Source organism: Heptranchias perlo, chromosome 10 (assembly GCF_035084215.1).
Source record: "Heptranchias perlo isolate sHepPer1 chromosome 10, sHepPer1.hap1, whole genome shotgun sequence".
NCBI lineage: Eukaryota > Metazoa > Chordata > Chondrichthyes > Hexanchiformes > Hexanchidae > Heptranchias > Heptranchias perlo.
Window position 1 is genome coordinate 51585895 of NC_090334.1, and position 20902 is coordinate 51606796.

General features: G+C 43.3%; 1 protein-coding gene across 9 annotated transcripts in view; it reads right to left on the bottom strand.

Moving 5' to 3' along the window:
• mark3a (MAP/microtubule affinity-regulating kinase 3a) overlaps window positions 1-20902 on the bottom strand; it is a 169959-nt gene that overhangs the window by 46242 nt on the left and 102815 nt on the right. For all 9 annotated transcript variants that reach the window (XM_067991755.1, XM_067991745.1, XM_067991746.1 and 6 more), the window contains one exon: window positions 10957-11027. In XM_067991755.1, the coding sequence (XP_067847856.1) occupies window positions 10957-11027 (71 nt within the window). The remainder of the gene's footprint in view (window positions 1-10956; window positions 11028-20902) is intronic.

Below are 20902 nucleotides of genomic sequence, written 5' to 3' on the forward strand. Positions count from 1 at the left end.
CAGTAAAGCCCATCTAGCACATCATTTAACCTTAGTACAGGCCATACTGTGACCTTTAGACGTGGATAGGATTATATAAATTGTTCAAATGTATTTTCATATTCTCAGTGGGGTGAGTAAAAGGTCACAAAAGAGCCACGGAGGAAAACAGGATGCTGAGAATAATCTAAGTGCTGTTCTATGTACACTAAACTTGGCAGAAACATAAAGATTCAAGTAAATATTTAGAGAAATAAAATTAAATACAATAAGCATATCTGGGTGTAGGTAGGAAATTATACTGTATACACAGCAAAGGATTTTTACTGTGTGGTAGTGTAGCACATTGGTGTACTAATCCTGTGCTAAAGTGATATTCCCAGCAAAGATTTACTGATTAAGGCAATGGGCCTGATTTTAGCAGGCCTGCGGGTTTCCGGCGGGTTGGGTTTCGGGAGCGTGGTCAACACGCTCGGAGAAATTAGTGGGTTGCCCGCGCGATCGTAACAGGCAACACACTAATAGGAATCAATTACCTGCTCCTCCGGGCTCCACGCTGCTGGTCTGCGCGTCGGGCAGGCTGCGCATGCGCAGTACGATCTGTCAGCTGGAGGCTCTCTAGTTAAAGGGGCAGTCCTCCACTGACAGATGCTGCAACCAATGGAACCAATTGCAGCGTGGAGCAGCCCAGGGGGAAGGCTGCTCCCAGTTTAATGATGCCTCACCCCAGGTATCATCAGATCTTCCACCCGGCGGTCGGGAGGAAGCGGCCTACCTCTGCCACCAAGAAGGCCTGGCTCGAGGTGGCAGAGGGGGTCACCTGCGCCACCAACATATGGCCCACCTGCATACAGTGCAGGAGGCGCTGCAATGACCGCAGTAGGTCAGCCACAGTGAGAACACGAAGTCTTTCCCCTACACTCCGTCTGCCACAACACTGCCCCCACCCCACATCTCCTTCGGCACTGCCAACACTACTCTGTCACATCACCCTTCATACCCACTCAAACCCCATCCTCATCTTACCTCCACCTACTCACCTCGCCAGTACTCATCCTGCCACTAACACGCAACCCAATCCTCATACAATCTCATTGCTCCATCCCATACTCACCCTCTCGTGCATCTCCCTCACGGCCAGCCTCACTCAACCTGCCACCACCTGTGCTGCAGCCACAGGGCATGCATCACATATGTGCAGTAGGCAACATAAAGGCAAACGATATCCCCACCATCACGGAAGCCAGTCTTCGGCCAATTCGATTCACTCCACGTGATATCAAGAAACGGCTGAGTGCACTGGATACAGCAAAGGCTATGGGCCCTGACAACATCCCAGCTGTAGTGCTGAAGACTTCTGCTCCAGAACTAGCTGCGCCTCTAGCCAAGCTGTTCCAGTACAGCTACAACACTGGCATCCACCCGACAATGTGGAAAATTGCCCAGGTATGTCCTGTCCACAAAAAGCAGGACAAATCCAATCCGGCCAATTACCGCCCCATCAGTCTACTCTCAATCATCAGCAAAGTGATGGAAGGTGTCGTCGACAGTGCTATCAAGCGGCACTTACTCACCAATAACCTGCTCACCGATGCTCAGTTTGGGTTCCGCCAGGACCACTCGGCTCCAGACCTCATTACAGCCTTGGTCCAAACATGGACAAAAGAGCTGAATTCCAGAGGTGAGGTGAGAGTGACTGCCCTTGACATCAAGGCAGCATTTGACCGAGTGTGGCACCAAGGAGCCCTAGTAAAATTGAAGTCAATGGGAATCAGGGGGAAAACTCTCCAGTGGCTGGAGTCATACCTAGCACAAAGGAAGATGGTAGTGGTTGTTGGAGGCCAATCATCTCAGCCCCAGGGCATTGCTGCAGGAGTTCGTCAGGGCAGTGTCCTCGGCCCAACCATCTTCAGCTGCTTCATCAATGACCTTCCCTCCATCATAAGGTCAGAAATGGGGATGTTCGCTGATGACTGCACAGTGTTCAGTTCCATTCGCAACCCCTCAGATAATGAAGCAGTCCGAGCCTGCATGCAGCAAGACCTGGACAACATCCAGGCTTGGGCTCATAAGTGGCAAGTAACATTCGCGCCAGATAAGTGCCAGGCAATGACCATCTCCAACAAGAGAAAGTCTAACCACCTCCCCTTGACATTCAACGGCATTACCATCGCCGAATCCCCCACCATCAACATCCTGGGGGTCACCATTGACCAGAAACTTAACTGGACCAGCCATATAAATACCGTGGCTACGAGAGCAGGTCAGAGGCTGGGTATTCTGCGGCGAGTGACTCACCTCCTGACTCCCCAAAGCCTTTCCACCATCTACAAGGCACAAGTCAGGAGTGTGATGGAATACTCTCCACTTGCCTGGATGAGTGCAGCTCCAACAACACTCAAGAAGCTCGACACCATCCAAGATAAAGCAGCCCGCTTGATTGGCACCCCATCCACCACCCTAAACATTCACTCCCTTCACCACCGGCGCACTGTGGCTGCAGTGTGCACCATCCACAGGATGCACTGCAGCAACTCGCCAAGGCTTCTTCGACAGCACCTCCCAAACCCGCGACCTCTACCACCTAGAAGGACAAGGGCAGCAGGCGCATGGGAACAACACCACCTGCACGTTCCCCTCCAAGTCACACACCATCCCGACTTGGAAATATATCGCCGTTCCTTCATTGTCGCTGGGTCAAAATCCTGGAACTCCCTTCCTAACAGCACTGTGGGAGAACCGTCACCACACGGATTGCAGCGGTTCAAGAAGGCGGCTCACCACCACCTTCTCGAGGGCAATTAGGGATGGGCAATAAATGCCGGCCTTGCCAGCGACGCCCACATCCCGTGAACGAATAAAAAAAAAGAGCATGAAGGGGGTGCACAAGGGTGTCTGAGGGTTTGTCATGGGTGTTACCTATATTGAATTTCAGAGCAACAAACAGCACACATTATATTGACACCACCACTGCCACGTCTCCGCGAATCCTGTCCGCTGTGTCCAATAATGCCCGCTCCTGGGTATCACTATGAGGACCCACCACTGATGCCACCCATCGTGTTACTGCAGAGTAGGTGCAGGTGTATTTGCAGGGCTCGTCCGTGCAGACGACTGAGAGACATCGGCGGTGTAGCCGGCTGCACCCTGGAAGGATGCGGAGGAGAAGGTGTGGAGGGCAGTGGTGACTTTGACAGCGACAGGTAAGCAGTTGGTGCTGGGGCCAGCCAGGAGCAGCTCGGCATGAAAGAGGCTGCAGATCTCCACGACTACATGTCGAGCGAATCTGCGCCTCCCTGTGCACTGCTGCTCGGAGAGGTCCGGGGAGCTGCGCCTCGGTCTGTGGACCCTGTGGCGAGGGTAGTGCCCTCTGCGATGCGTCTCTCTCTGCGGTAGCCCTCCCTCCTGCTGTGCAGGTGGGCGTGCAACAACACCGTGTTGGGGGGCTCCACGTCTCTGCAGCGGACGGCGTGGACTGCGAGGCTGCTGGGGCTGGTCATGCTGTTCGTCCTCCGAGGGTGTCCACACACCACCCATTTGGCAGGTGTTGGTCTGAGGGGTTGTGCAGGGTAGGTGGGTGGTTCCTCGGACTGTGGCTGCGGTTTCGTGTCGGTCTGTCCTCTGGCTTGGCGGGGGGTGGTGGGGGGCAGGGGTTGCCCTATGTGACGCGGTGGCCTCCTGCGTGGGTGAGGGCTCTCCCCCGTGGAGTGCACCTTGGCACCTGCCACAGGCGGCTGGCTGCAACACGCCTGGTTGGAGAGAGACTGTTTCCCCCAGTGTGTGAAACACTCTGCGATGCAGATAAAATCCCACACTTCCTCTTTTGACAGCTGATTCAGCTCATTAACTGACCTCAACAAGCAAGGTAAGTACTCTCAAGTGGAACCCCGCTGGCTTTAATTGCCTGCGGGATTCCCACCAGCGGGGTTTGCGCGCGCAGCCCCGCACGTCAGCGCGGAACCCGGAAGTGGCCGGGATTTCGTCGCGATCCGGTCACGTGACCGGATATCGGGATTTTCGGGGCCCCCCCGCTGGAAACCCGACGCCAAAATCGAGCCCAATGTGTTACAGAGTGAAGGCAGTGGGAAAAAGCAGCCTCAACATGGGCTTCATTGTGCATCTCAAAATGAAAGAAATTGATTTATTCCAACAAATGATCTGCTCAAATACTGGGATTTTCACCACAGAAATAACCCCAAACTCCTTTTTTCCACCCAAGACTATTCTCCTCCATTTTCACCTCAAACTTTAAGTGCAAGAAACTCATGTACTTTGTGTCCAAAATTAAAGTCATCCAAATAGCTCCCGCTGCCGCCTCTGACAGTCCCACAAATTCCCCTCCTCCCTCAACTCCAAATTCTCCCACCTGCTTTCCATCCATCCGAGTCCTCATCCACCCCATTCTCTGCCATCTACCCTTCAGCCCGCAACATGCTAATTTCATCCACGAAACCTACTACCTCCTCTCTCAATTCTCTCTGGTCCCAGTTTTCGACCACCCAACTTGAGTTACTCAGCCCCTTGCTTGCTGATATCGACTTATTTCTATCCTCTGACACTGTCCTCTTTCAAGACTGCCATTATCACCTCCATCTCAAGAAACCCAGCCTTCATCTCACCACTTTCTCCAACTATTGCCCAATCTACAACCGTCCCTCTATTTCCAAATTACTCCACTATGTTGCCATCTTGAAAATATGCTGCCACCACTCCTTATTCAAGCTCCTCAAATCTAGATTCCACCCTTCTCAGCACTGATTGCATTGGTCAGTCAAAAATGGCATCCTGTGTAACACCAACTGTGGCTTTACATAGAATTACATAGAATGTACAGCACAGAAACAGGCCATTCAGTCCAACAGGTCCATCCCAGTGCTTTTGCTCCACAGGAGCCTCCTCCCCCCCTATTCATCTAACCCTATCAGCATATCCTTCTATTCCTTTTTCCCTCATGCATTTATCCAGCTTCCCCTTAAATGCATCTATGCTAGTCGCCTCAACTACTCCTTGTGGTAGCGAGTTCCACATTCTAACCACTCTCTGAATTCCCTATTGGATTTATTAGTGACTATCTTATATTTATGGCCCCTAGTTCTGGTCTCCCCTGCAAGTGGAAACATCTTCTCTACGTCTACCCTATCAAACCCTTTCATAATCTTAAAGACCTTTATCAGGTCACCCCTCAGACTTCTCTTTTCTAGAGAAAAGCGCCCCAGCCAGTTCAATCTTTCCTGATAGGTATAACCTCTCAGTTCTGGTATCATCCTAGTAAATCATTTTTGCACCTTCTCCACTGCCTCTATATCCTTTTTATAATATGGAGACCAGAACTGTTCACAGTACTCCAAGTGCGGTCTAACCAAGGTTCTATACATAACTTCTCGGCTTTTCAATTTTATCCACCTAGAAATGAACCCCAGAGCTTGGCTTGCTTTTCTCTTGGCCTTATTAACCAGCGTCACTACTTTGTGATTTGTGTATCTGTACTCCCAGATCCCTCTGCTCTTCTACCTCATTTAGGCCCCCTTTTTCTTCCTAGCAAAATGTAATACCTAACACTTGTCCATACTGAAATTTATTTACCAATTACACACCCATTCTGCAAGTTTATTAATGTCTTCCTGTATTTTGTCACAGTCCTCCTCAATATTAACTACATCCCCCAATTTGGTGTCATCCGCAAATTTTGAAATTGTACTTCCAATTCTTGAGTCAAAATTGTTTATGTAAATTGTGAACAACAGTGGTCCCAGCACCGATCCTTGTGGAACACCACTTCCCACCTTTTGCCAGTCTCAGTAACTACCTTTAACCCCTAATCTGTTTTCAGTTTGTAGCCAGCTTGCTATCCATTCTGCTACTTGTCCCGACTCCACATGCTCTGACCTTAGTCATGAGTCTACTATGTGGTACTTTATCGAAGGCCTTTTGAAAATCCAAATATATTACATCTACTGCATTACCCTTGTCTACCCTTTCTGTTACTTTTTCAACGAATTCAATAAGGTTGGTCAAGCATGACCTTCCCTTTTGAAATCCGTGCTGACTATTGTTATTATATTTTTGGTTTCTGGATGTTTGTCTATTACATCTTTGAGTAAGGATTCCATTATCTTTCGTACCACCGACATTAAGCTAATTGCTTCATAGTTCCCTGGACTGGCTCTATCTCCCTTTTTAAATATAGGAATCAAACTAGCTGTCCTCCTGTCCTATGGCACTATTCCCTTTCCTAATGAATGTTTATACGTATGTAATAGTGCCTCTGCTATCTCTTCCCTAACTTCTTTTAATATGTGTGGATGCAATCCATCTAGACCAAGGGTTTTATCCTCTATTAGTTTGATTAGTTTATCAATTATCTTGGCCCCTTTGTATCTTAAATGTCTTTATATCTTTTTTGATCTCCTCTTCTAATGTCATGCCCACCATGTTAGTTTCCCTCGTAAATATTGAGGCAAAGTAATTATTTAATATTTCTGTCATTTCGCTGTCATTACCTGAGAGTTTATGGTGTGTAACTCTTTGTAGCCCTATCCCTTTCCTGATTTTTCTTTTGTTATTTATGTGGCTGTAGAATACTTTACTACTGTTCTTATATTCCTTGATAATTTAGTTTTATAGTTTCTCCTTGCCTTCCCAATTGTTTTTTTAAAAAAACTTCTTTACTAACCTTTTCGTATTCCCTTTTGTCATCCTCTCCTTTGTTGTCTATATACTTAGTGTATGTCTTTTTCTTCAGTTTCAATTGTGCCCTTATTTCTTTATTCATCCACGATATATCATTACTGGCTAGTTTGTTCTTGCTTTTTAGTGGGATATATTTCTCCTCGGCTCTTTTGATCACTGTTTTAAATGATTCCCACTGCTGTTCTATTTCTTTCTTTATCAGTAAATGTTTCCAGTTTATTTTCCCTAATTCCATTTTCATCCCCTGAAAATCAGCCTTTTCCAATTTATTACTTTGGTCTTTGTCTTACTTATGTCCTTCTCAATCTTTATCTTAAACCTTATTATGTTGTGATCAGTATTGCCTTGATGTTCCCCTATGCTTACTTCTCTTATCTGTTCTGGTTCATTTCCCATTACTAGATCCAGCAGTGCTTCCTCTCTTGTTGGGCTTTTTACATACTGGATAAGAAAGGAGTCCTGCACACATTGTTAAAAACTCCATTCCCTGTATCCCTTTACCTACTCGTTCTTGCCAGTTTATTTGGGGATAGTTAAAATCTCCCATGATTATTAGTTTTTTTTTTATTCGTTCACGGGATGTGGGCGTCGCTGGCAAGGCCGGCATTTATTGCCCATCCCTAATTGCCCTTGAGAAGGTGGTGGTGAGCCGCCTTCTTGAGCGAGATTTTTTACAACTGAGTGGCTTGCATTTCAGAGGGCAATTAAGAATCAACCACATTGCTGTGGGTCTGGAGTCACATATAGGCCAGACCGGGTAAGGGCGGCAGGCTTCCTTCCCTAAAGGACATTAGTGAACCAGATGGATTTTTACGACAATCCGGTAGTTTCATGGCCATCATTACTGATACTAGTATTTTTAATTCCAGATTTTTATTTAATTAATTGAATTTAAATTCGCCAGCTGCCGTGGCAGGATTTGAACTCATGACTCTGGATTTTAGTCCAGGTCTCTGGATTACTAGCCCAGTAACATAACCACTATGCTACCGTACCCGTTTATGTCATTTGTCATTTACTTAATTCACATATTTCTTCCTCCACCTCCTTTCCACTATCAGGTGGTCTGTAGTAAACCCCTATTAGCGTGATCGATCTCGTCTTATCTTTTATGTCAATCCATATGGATTCTGTTTCTAGCCTTCTGTTAATTATGTCCCTTTTTTCTACTGCTTTATCATCTCTAATTACTACAGTTACTCCACCCCCACTTCTTCCTTCTCCGTCCTTTCTGATTATGTTATAGCCTGCAATATTTAGTTGCCAGTCCTGTTCTTTATGTAGCCATGTTTCAGTGATTCCTACGACATCTGGTTCCTCACTACGGATTATTGCCTCCAGTTCCCTTGTTTTATTTTGGTCACTGTGTACATTGCTGTACATGCAGTTTAATTCATCTTCAATAGTTGTTCCTTTTACTTTATTTTTAACAGTCCTTTTATACTTCTGTTTCATAACTCTATATGTTCCTTGACCATTTATATCATCTTTATTCCTTACCCTGGTCTGACCTTTATACTCATCTCCTGTTTCTTTTGTCTTTAAGCTTTTGTTATTGCTACCAGATCCCTCCCCCCCATCTTGCTAGTTTAAAGTCTTGTGCACTGTCCTATTTATCCCTTCCGCTAGGACTCTGGTCCCATTCTGGTACAAGTGGAGCCCGTCCCAGCGGTACAGTTCCTTCCTGCCCCAGTACTGGTGCCAGTGTCCCATGAAATAGAACCCCTCCTTCCCACACCACTCTTTCAGCCACGCCTTCAGCGTTCTGATCTGCCTATCCCTATGTCAACTAGCACTTAGCTCGGGTAGTAAACCTGAAATTACCACCAGTGAGGTCCTGCTTCTTTAGTTCCTAGCTTCTGATAATCCCTTAGCCGGACCTCCTTCTTGTTCTTCCTTATGTCATCGGTCCCAAAATGGACCACGACAACTAGATCTTCTCCCTCCCTTTCCAAGTTCCTCTCCAGTTGCTCCGAGACATCCATTACCCTTGCACCAGGTAGGCAACACACCTTCCTGGACTTTGTGCCACAACTGCAGAGGGCACTATCTATCCCCGATTATAGAATCCTCTATGACTATAACCTTTCTATTCTGATCCTTCCCCCACTTGGACTGCCTCATGCTCCACGGTTAGCTTTCTGGGCATCCTCCATGCAGCCTTCATCCTTATCCTCACAGGTATCAAATACCTCATACCTGTTGAATAGGACTAATGTCTGCAGGACCTCCTTCTCTACTTCCCCCTCCCTTATGTGTCGGAGTGTCTCTAACTCGCTCTCCAGCTCTAAGACTCTGAGCCAGAGCCATTTAATCACTTAGCACCTCCTTCCCCCTCTGCGCATAATTCCCACACTTACCAAATTCCCAGTTGAAAGTCCTCACTCTATTAGCAATTTACTCCATTCGAGGTTCACTCTCTGTCTTTACCAACCTCTGTGCTCAAGCTTTGTTTCTCCTCATCCTCTCTGCTGCGTTTGACACGGTTGACATTCCATCATCAACAACAACCTCTTGCAATTCTACAGTGCCTTTCACATAGAAAAACATTTCAAGGCATGTAACCAGACAAAAATGGACGTTCAACTAGAGAAGTAGATATTAGGAGAGGTGACCAAAAACAGTCAAAGAGGCGGGTTTTAAGGAGGGTCTTAAAGATGAAGAGGAAAGTGGAGAGATGGAGGAGTTTAGGCAGGGAATTCAAGAGCGTGGGGCCTAGACACTTGAAGGCATGGCTGACAGATGTGGGGGAAAAAGGTAAGGGATGCACAAGAGGCCAGAATCAGAGGAACAGAGTTCTGGGGGGAATTGTAGGGCTAGGGGAGGTAACATAAATAGGGTGATGGGTGAGAGGGACAGGATACGAGCAGCTGAGTTTTTGGTGAGCTGAAGTTTATAAAACAAGTCAGATGAGAGGCTGGCCAGGAGAAAATTTGAACATTCAGCTCTGGATGTGACAATGGTATGGATGAGGGTTTCAGCAGCACATGGGCTAAGACTGGGGTGGAAGCGGGTGATATTACAGAGGTGGAAGTAGGGGGTTTTAATGATGGAGAGGATATGCAGTTGAATAGGACACTGAGGTTGTGAACAGAATTTCTGTAAATAATTGGATGGCTATGCACTACCTAAGCCACAGCAGTGCTCTGCATGCACCAATTTTACCTTGTATTCCACCTTCAGTGCTATTTTCACAAATACTACTAATGTTAAGATACAGGATAGAACAGAACTGTCAGATTCCTTAGTTAATTTTGGGGTGTTCCTGCATTCATATGTCATAAGGAGAGCAGATGACCAAAACGGTTTCATTTTTTTAAAAAAAAAGATAAAATAAACTTTCTAAAAATACAAGAACCGAGCCTTAAACAAAAGAACTGCAGATGCTGGAAATCAAACAAAAAAAGGAAATGCTAGAAACGATAAGCAGGTCAGACAGCATCTGTGCAGAAAACAGACAAGTTGATGGTTCAGGTTTATACCCTTTAGCAGAATGTTCTGATGAAGGGTCCACACCTGAAATGTCAAACTGTCTGGCCTCCCCGCAGATGTTGCCTGACCGGAGTATTATCAGGGTTTTCTGTTTTTGTTTAAGAACCTAATCTTGCCTACCTGGCCTTTTGATCCAAAATGGCTGGATTCTCAAAGATTCCCATATAATGAAGTGCATAAATAAGTTAAAAACTGCAATTTGCCACTATTTTGTGCTCATGATTAATGCGCAAATAAAATTAAATGCAAAGGACACTAATCCCATATATCTCAAAATGCTAGCTCAGTGATTAACTGTTGCAGAAGCTGTTGTCTACTGTCAATATTTAATTTTATGCTCTATGTTAGAATTACTAAGAATTGTCTTCTCTTCTGTAAGGTAGAAAATCTCTGTTTATTTTACAATTCTCGAGTGAAATAAAGAAAGGCAATCAGCTTTGATGTATTTTTACTTGCTGATAACATGCCAAAATTAAGCATCAGATTAAAGGATATGTGCCACCAATTTCCTGCCTACACTTAAAGTTTGCCTTTGCAGCTCTAATTTTAGAGCAAGTACTGTATTTTGCTAAATGTAACCCCATTCATCTTTTAGGTGCACTCAGAACTAAGCTAGGTGACCTAGATATTGAAATCTAGATCAAAAGCTAAAGATAAGCAGCATATTTATCGTTTCTTCGTTCATATACCATGCATATGTTTATACGTTAACTGGAATTTATTCAAATCCCAAACAATTTTAAGATTTAGTATTCAATTTTGTAAGTCAACATTCAAAAATGTAGGAGTACATACCTGTCTGAATTTAGCTCTCGCCTCCTTTTCCTTCATTCTTCCATGAGCAACCAAGTAGTCAAATACCTCTCCTGCAAATAAAAACACTTCAAGCAATTAAAGTGCCAAACAATTAATATTTTACAAATTATATTATTTTGACATTGAAAATAATGTGTAATATACAGCCACACTTTGATAGACCATTCCAGCACAGTTTTAGAAAATTCACAGCTGGCCTGGTTATAGAGTGTGTCTTTAACCCTTGTAACAACAGTATCTCCAGGGAATTTTGTGCAGACTGAGCTGTTACTTAAAATTTCAGCTCAACACTGTATGGTTGAAATCACCCATTACAGTAATGCTATTCAGACCTCAGGAACAGGTTATTACTGGGTTAAATATTCATAATTTACCACCTAGAAGGACAAGAGTAGCAGGCGCATAGTAACACCATCGCCTCCAAGTACCGCTCCAGGTCACACACCATCCTGACTTGGACATACATCGCTGTTCCTTCATCATCGCTGGGTCAAAATCCTGGAACTCTCTAGCTAACAGCACTGTAAGAGTACCTTCACTACACGGACTGCAGTGGTTCAAGAAGATGGCTCACCATCACCTTCTCAAGGGCAACTAGCGATGGGCAATAAAATGCTGGACTTGCTAACGACACCCATAACCCAAGAATTAATTTAAAAAAATATTTTTAATTATTCTATTCACCATTTTATCTATTATTTTCTATTTCTCAAATAATTATCTACTTCATCATTTAATTCATTAAGATGTTACCTTTTGTTTAATATGAAAGTTATACTTTATCCTCAGTTTCCATTGATCCACCATCTATTTTAGGGATGCAAATGATTTAAGAGCTCTCTCTAATTGGCTGAAAGCCAATTTAATGGTTTTTCTTTCATCCAACCAATGTTGGCTTTATTGAATTTGATTTACTTTTGCTAGATGTAACAGACCTTTTGTGCCGGGGCAGGGTGTGTGGGCAGCAGGGGGGTGGGAGGAGGGAGAGATACCCAAAAATGTTCCCTGTTCAACATGATAACTTACTGGTGGCTCTCCAAGGGTTAAAGACCTTTTCCCTCACAAGAGCCACATGATCCTCTTCTACTTCACAATAAACCTCTGTCTTTTATGTGAGGCAGCCTAAAAGGGAACTGAGACTTCAGAGGAAGAAATTAAGAACATTTTATACATGAACAGTAAACTTTTGAGAATATGAAAGACCGTGCTGAGGATAGATTTCTTTCTCATTTGCTTATCTATAGCGTACAAAAGCAGCTGAAAAGATCCCAAGTTAAGATGTGTAGACCTTGAAGCCTGGAATGAGCAAGACCGAAGACATGTTTCAATTCAATCAGAATGCCATCTCAACAGAAAAAGATGGTAAAGGAGAAGTGCTCCAGTATTGGTATTATAGTGATACTGATAACGTCAGACAGCGTCAATGACAAGAAAATAAAAAATTGAGGCTTTAATTCAGAAAGACCACAAAAAGGCCTTGAACAGCTTTCTTACAGTCAAACAATCGTAAGATTTGTATCAGGAACAGGAGAAAAACAAGATTAGTCTGTGGCATGGTACATGGAGCAGAAGTGGATACTCTATTGAGATTGAAATTAAGGTACAGAGTAGAAGCAGTGGTACTGTGCAGCAAGCTGTGCTATACCTGACCTGGAAGTGCTTAATGCTGAATTGGGAAAGTATTGTTAGTCATTGTTAACATACTTGTCTTTGATGATCACAAAAACTCACCAATAAGAAGAATCAGTTGACTAATGCTGTAACAGATACTATGTAAAATGTCATGGAAACAACAACCTGCATTTATATAACCCATTTAACATCGAAATATGTCCCAAAGTGCTTCACAGAGGTGCAATCAGAAAAAAAATGGGCGCCAAGCCAAACAAAGATATGAGATGAGGTGACCAAAATCTTGGTCAAAGAGATGGGTTTTGAGGAGGGTCTTAAAGGGGGAGAGGTAACGTGTAGGGGTTTAGGGAGAAAATTCCAGAGTGTGGAATCAAGTTGGCTGAAGGCATGGTCACCAATGGTGGGGGCAAAGGGATATGGATGCACATGGTCAGAGTTGGAGGAATGGGGAGTTCATGGAGGAGTTGTTGAGCTGTAGACAGTTACAGATATAGAGAGATGCAAGGCCATGCAGTGATTTAAACATAAGATACAAATTTTAAATTGGAGTTGTTGGGGGGGGGGGGGGGGGTGGGGAGACCAGGAACCAATGTAGGTGAGCAAGGACAAGAGTGATGGTTGAGCAGGACTTGGTGCAGGATAGAATATGGACACGAGAATTTTGGATAAGCTGAAGTTTGTGGAGCATGGAGGATGGGAGGTTGGTCAGGAGAGCATTGAAATAGTTAAGTGAGTTTCAGCAGCAGATGGACTGAGGCAGGGATGGAGTCGAGCAATGTTACAGAGGTGGAAGTAGGAAGATGGAGATGAAATGGGGTCAGAAGCTCAGCTTGGAGTCGATTAGAACACTGAGGTTGCAAACAGTCCGGTTCAACCTGAGACACTGGTTGGAGAGGAGGAGGGAATCAGTGGCAAGGGTGTGGAGTTTGTGGCAGGGCCGAAGAATAGAGGAAGCTGCAGCTCATCCAAGTCAGATAAATGGTCTGAAAGCACAGAAGCAGTGGAGGGGTCGAGAGAGGTGGTGGAGAGATAGAACTGGGTGTCTTTAATGTACATGTGGAAGACGAAAGCCACTGTCTTCGGTCCCTGCCACCAACTCTATCCCTCTCCCCTGGCCACAGTCTGAGGCTGAACCAGACCATTCAGAACCTTGGCGTTCTATTTTACCCTGAGATAAGCTTCCGACCACATATCTGCTCCATCATCAAGACTGCCTACTTTCACCTCCATAACATTGCCCATCTCCGTCCCTGCCTCTGCGCATCTGCTGCCGAAACCCTCATCTATGCGTTTGTTACCGCTAGACTTGATTATTCCAATGCTCTCCTGGCCGGCCTCCCATCTTCCACCCTCCATAAACTTGAGATCATCCAAAACTCTGTTGCCCGTATCCTAACTCGCATCAAGTCCTGTTCACCCATCACCCCTGTGCTCGCTGACTTACATTGGCTCCCGTTCCAGAAACATCTCGATTTTAAAATTCTCATCCTCATTTTCTAGTCCCTACATGGCCTGGCCTCACCCCTCCCTATCGCTGCAGCCTCCACCAGCCCTCCAACCCTCCAAGATTTCTGCGCTCTTCCAATTCTTGCCTCTTGTGCATCCCCGATTTTAATCGCTCCACCATTGGTGGCCATGCCTACAGCTGCCTACACCCCAAGCTCTGGAATTGCCTCCATAAATCTCTCCGCCTCTTTTTCCTCCTTTAAGATGCTTCTTAAAACCTACCACTTTGACCACCTGTCCTAATATCTCCTTAGGTGACTTGGTGTCAAATTTTGTCTGAAAATCGCTCCTACGAAGCACCTTGGAATGTTTTACTACGTTCAAGGCACTATATAAATGCAAGTTGCTGCTGACTATGTTTGCAGATGATATCACCAAGGGGCAGCATGTAGTTGAGGAAATGGGGCGGGCCAAGGATGGATTCTTGGAAGACTCCAGAGGTAATGGTGTGAGGCCAGGAAGAGAAGTCATTGCTGGAGATGCTCTGGCTATGACTGGAGAGTCATGAAAGTCAGGGATACAACTGAGTGGTAGTGAGTTGGGAATATTGTCCTTTCACTTCTGAATTCAAATACAGCCAAGAATGGCTGGATAAAGTTGGACTCAAATCCAATGGATTCATTGTGTGTGGTCCATAGTATCGACTGCCCCATTATTCTGCATGAAATTATCTATGTGATAGATGCAATAAGAATGATTGATGTGAAAATTTAAATTTAATCTTATATATAAATAAAAATCTAATATGAGGTCATATTTTTTTCCAGATGAATGTTCAAGAGGCTTAGCCAGGAAAATTTCTTTTAAGTGGTAGATGCAGTAAAGATTTTTAGCTTCCTGAGAAAGCCCAATTTTCTCCTTTATAATAAAAGAGAGTTTTAAAAAAAGAGAGAGGCACAGACAGTCAATCAGGTCCAGCAAAGGCTGAGAGAAAGTTAGAGTGCTGAAATGTAGTTAGAAGTTACTTAAAATCAAGCAAGATCACCAACAGATGTGGGGGGGGGGGTGTGTAGCGTCTTCATTATTTTGCATTATTAAGAAAGGACAAGTTGTACTGATTGAATTAAGTAAATCTGGCCATAACTATTGTGCTCACTCACTGTGTAATAAAGCAGCTTACCGATTAATAACTGACCTAGTCTTACCAAGTATTTCTTGGTCTACCTTCAAAGAGTTTGAAGAAGCACACATGCAAAAGACACACATATCCTATTCAAATCATAAGGGGATACTATTGTTACACCCTTGGGTTACACTATCGTGTAGTTAAATACTGGGCAGTATGGGCATACCCTAAATATAAGATGCTCAAAATGGCCCAACAGAACCCAAGAGACTATCCAGGACAAGACCCTAAACTTGTAACAGAGACCTTCAGCTGGCTTCAGATCTGTGTCCTTGCATCATATTCCTCCTTTGGCAACAAACTCAACTCAGTCAATTGTTGACATTGATCTCTCCTCCACAACTACCAAAGCTCCCATTTGGAGATCATTCTGCTACTCTTTCACACAGGCATTCCCTATATTGCCCCAAATTATTCCGCATATATCCTATTAGTAACAAAAGCAACACACCGACAACAAATCTGACAACCTCATATTGTTTAAGACCACTGAATCTCATCATGATGCCTACTTTTAAGAACCCTTTCAGTCCTAACCTCCTACTTCTCCTACAGTGGCAGGCAGTTCTGAGGTGATTTGCACCAGGAGCTTTGGGTGATTGAAGTGGTACTTCGTTGTCTTTGGTTGTAGGCTGTTTCCCTTTTAGAAGATAAAAAAAGTGACGGCGCTCTGCGTGTCAGCCTATGGAATGCAATAGTAGTTTCAGATGGCATTCCTTAATGGGGATAAGAACAGATGTTAGCAATGAAATAGCTTTTATGTGAATCTTTCACTGATTCCCTACATGTTCAGCCGTGAGTAGTAGGACACTTGCAGGAGAAGAAACATAGTGCAAAGGGTATTGTGGTACCTTCTGTATGTAGGTGCTAAGTCTAAGATGGCGTATGATGGAGTGAGGGCAAGGTGGCTGCAACTGGGAAAAATCCTTACTTTAATGTACTGTTGAAAGGTACTTTGGCTGTTTGGAGAAATCAGTAAATGTTTTCTGGAACTGAGTAGTCATGTGGGGGTTACTGGAGGTGGTACCCACTGCTCACCTCCCACAAGCTTGGATTTTGCCCTTCATGGGCTAACTTTCCTCTGAGCCAAAAAAGGGTGCTTCTTTGCTGATTACAAACATTAATACTTCGATTAAAAAGTCTTTAAATTTGTAGGCCGAGTGTCCTGAAGAAATGCCAGGTTCAGACACTGCAGTGAGCCATATTACATCAGACACAAAATGGCTGCCTTAGTGTTTTCAGTTCCTGCAGCAGCACTGGATTTCACATAGGAATATCGGAACAGGAGTAGGTCATTCAAACCTTTGGGCCTGTTCTGCCATTCAATAAGACCATGACTGATTTATACCACGACGCCATTTACCCACCTTTTCTCCATATCCCTTGATACCCTTACCTAACAAAAATCTAGCGATCTCAGTCTTGAAAATTTAAAATGACCCTGCGTCCATGGCCTTTTGGGGGAAGAGAGTTCCAGATTTCCACTATACTTTGTGTGAAAAAGTGCTTTCTGATTTCACTCCTAAATGGCCTAGATCTAAGTTTAAGATGATTCCCCCCTGTTCTGGATTTCCCCCACCAGAGGAAATAGTTGCTCTTCCCCCCACCCCACATAAGACGGATAAACAGAGTGTGCTAATTGTGCTGGGAATCTCCTATGAATATGTAACAGAAGTGCACCAAGGAAAATTGGGCTGGTTCTTGGAGGTACTATACTGATAGGAAGAACTGCAGTTTCAGTGCTAATCCGGCATTAAATCCACCACTAAGGGAAATTTAGCCCATGGTGTTACAAATTAGCACGATAAAGGTTAGAAGCTACAGTCACAGGCCTTCAACATTAAGAGACTTGAAGTTTCAATGCTTTATATTTTATATGTAAGGAGTCTTACAACACCAGGTTATAGTCTATAACCTGGTGTTGTAAGACTCCTTACATTTGTCCACCCCAGTCCATCACCGGCATCTCCACATTGTATTTTATAAGCCTTACCATTGAAAAAGGTTAAATTTGCTTCATAGTCCAAAATAAATAAGAAACATTTTATTAAAATGAAGTGACATTTGGAATCTATAGCAGATATCCCTAAAGCTGTTTGGGGGTGAAATTCAATTTCGGCAAGAGCGTAAAACGCACGGTAGCGAATTGGACGCTTGTTAGACATGCCTCACGATTTCTTTTCCATTCAATGGAAAGGAAAATCTGCCGGAGTTTATAACAAGCAGCTGATTCACTGAAGTTGAATTTCATCCCTTTTGTGTCAATAAGAATTCCACTCCATTGGTAGAGTGGAGTACATAGCTTTTAAATTTAAAACTGAATGAACAGACTTAAGGTCAACCTTTGGGTAGCATCATCATTTTCTGGCACTGATCAAAACATTCAGTATCACTTTGACTCAGGATTTGGATAGTACATGACGTCTTTCTGGGCTCTGCTACCTAAGGATGCATTCTAAGGCTAATTCTGTTCTTTGTTCATATTGAACATAAGATTAGTATCAACAAAATACTAATGTGTGAATATTCAAATTATGGCCTCAAATGTAAAAATAACTTTTTTTCCCCAAAAAATGGTTCACCGTTACCATTTGGAAATGTTAGACATAAACAAGGACGTGCATAATTCAAGTCACGAATTCAAGCAGTGTGCAGAAATGCATTGATTTTCTTCCCCTCCTTAAGATTGAACATCAAGGCCTTAGAGAGGGTGCAAAAAGATTTACTGGATTGGTACCAGAGATGAGGGCCTTCAGTTTTGTGGAGAGACTGGAGAAGTTGGGGTTGTTCTCTTTAAAGAGAAGGTTAAGAGGAGATTTGATAGAGGTATTTAAAATCATGAACGGTTTTGATAGAGTAAATAAGGAAAAACTGTTTCTAGTAGCAGAAGGGTTGGTAATCAGAGGACACAGATTTAAGGTGCTTGGCAAAAGAACCAGAGGCAACATGAGGAAACATTTTTTTAATGCAGTGAGTTGTTATGATCTGGAATGCACTGCCTGAAAGGATGGTGGAAACAGATTCAATAGTAACTTTTAAAAGCGAGCTGGATAAATACTTGAAGGGAAAAAGCAGGAGTGTGGGACTAATTGGATAGCTCTTTCAAAGAGCTGGCACTGGCACCTAGGGCCGAATAGCCTCCTTCTGTGCTGTACCATACTATGATACTACTTCAATGATACTGGTTAACAGACAGTGAATTGAACAATCAGAATAGTATTAATGGTGAAATAATGCCTGCAGACTATCTCTGCTCCAGGGGGAATATGAATCTCTCCATAATCAAAATTTGTATCCTGTTCCAAGATATGAAAAATTTTGGAATTTTTTGGAGTGGGGAAAAGGATAGGAAGAGCCAATAAGTGAGGCTGACCTCATAATTTATGAATTATGAACATGCATAGGTTCAGTCTTCTGGTGTAAATGTATGAACTCCCTCCCCAAGTACCTGGTTTATAAACTTTATTTTTTTTTAAATTGGGATTATTCTTAGCATTATCTTGAGTGGTCTGCATGTAACAGTTTTCTCTTCTCCTGAAAGCAGAGACCCATACTTGCATGGGCAGAAGTTGTCCTCCAGTGTCTCATTCAAATGCTCATTCTCCATTTATAAATTTGGACTTCTGCAGCCTACTTGAGTGAGAGTGCCACTACGATGGAGTCTGTCGGAACAAACACTTCCAAGATTTTTAGATAGCAATCAGGTGTGGCAACTTTTTCTTTCCCCAAACTGGTGGTACTGATCTAAGTTTAATATCCTACTGCTGGCCTGGCTAAAATTAGTTAACCTGGTGCAGATTGAATGACTTATAATTATTGTGCATTATAGCCTTGAGACAAATAAGGAAGACAAAGAAGGGATATGATAGAAGATTATAAAACTAGGAAAGGTTTGGACAAGTAAGCTTTCTACTTCTTACATAATTTAAACACAATGGATCATATTTACAAATTAAGGTCAACAAAAGAAGATCGGAAATACAGGGGAAACTTTTTTTTAAATTAAAAGGGTGGTAAGTATGTAGAACAGTTTACTGGCACAGGTGGTGGAACAAGAAACCTTAATGGATTTCAAGAAGGAACTAGACAGTTCTTGTCAACAGATGGGATTCAGGGTTATTAGAAATGCATCAAGGAAATACTGTGGTTAGATGGACTGACGGTGTTCTCCTGCCTGAAACTGTTACTATGTGACTGTATCGGCTTTTCTTCTCCCTTTGGTATATTAGGTGCACAATAGAAGGTAGATAGAAGCAAGTGTAATAAGGACCAATATCTTTCAAATCTGAATCTGGTGGTTGCTAAGATCACAAGTAACTTGGAGAAATTATGCTGGAGTTCCAGTGAGCAAGTCACAGATTGGCCACATTGCAATACATGCTCGAGCATTAAGTGGTTAACCTCAAAGGGTGAAGGTGAGGAGTGAAAGATAAGTTTTCTCTACATCCTGCTAAACAGGGCTTTGATATTTCTTCACTGGATGGATATGGGCATTGCAGAAAATCGAAGCTGCAAACAGTGACAAGCATAGCAAAGCTTGCAGGACTCCTAACGCTTACCAGCTTTCCTAGCTCTTTTATTCTTCCTCGGTTAGGCTAGTGTAAATACTAGCCAATGAACTAAATATTTGGAACCAATGGTAGCCAGCTGTATAGAGTCTCACAGTGAGTTGGCATTAGTTTTCTTATTACTTAACACTCCATTCATCTGTCAATTTTTTTCTTACATCTGCGTGTAGTGATTTAACAACTGCAGGTCCTCCATGGGAAGTAAACTACTCTGTAAGGTGTGGCTTTGCCAGCAAAATAAAAATAATCACTTTTGGGCATATTTGGCGGATTGTTGAAAAAGACAAGCACACTTCCTTAAGGGTCTCTTGTATCGGTGCTGTGAGAAGGTGATGAACATCCGATTGCTATGGCTTGACGAGAACAAAATAGAAGGCAGATCAAATAATGAAGAATGATGCAACCAACCAAGAAGGATTTGAATCTTATAGATCAGTAAGCTGGTTGGTGGCAGATGCAATTCAATGTGGAAAAGTAGAAAAAAAGTTTCTTTGGGAATAAGAAACAAAAAGATTAGGTGTTCAACTCAACAAGAAGAAAAGATTTAGGGGTCACTGTAGATAAATCTATGAAACTATCAACTCAGCACTTGGCTACACCAAAAAATACAGATATGGATCTGAATTGCATTAGCGGAGAGATAGCTTACAAATCAGAAAAGGTTGTATTGTTGTTGTAGAAGGCCTTGATCAGAATGCATTTCAGCATTGTTGAACCGTTCTTGTCACCTAAGCATAGGAAAGGTATCAAAGCCCTTGAAAGTGTACACAAATGAACAACCAAAATTATTTGGACCTGAGTTATGAGGAAAGATTAAGGAAACTGGGCTTATTTGCTTTGGAAAATAAATTTCAGTGTGATCGATTTAAAGAAGACTGATATGGCAAATGGTTCAAATGCCAGGTGGATACAAATTAAAAATTGGTGGTGGAAGGAGGAAAGGAAATCAAGCAGAACTTAAAAAAATACACAAAGAAAAATAGATTTTTAGAATAAATGATCAGATAAGGCCATTGAAACAAACAGTATAAATGGGCTCAAGAGGCTACCAGATATTCTTCTGGAAAGAGAAGGGATTCTCAGATTTTCTTCC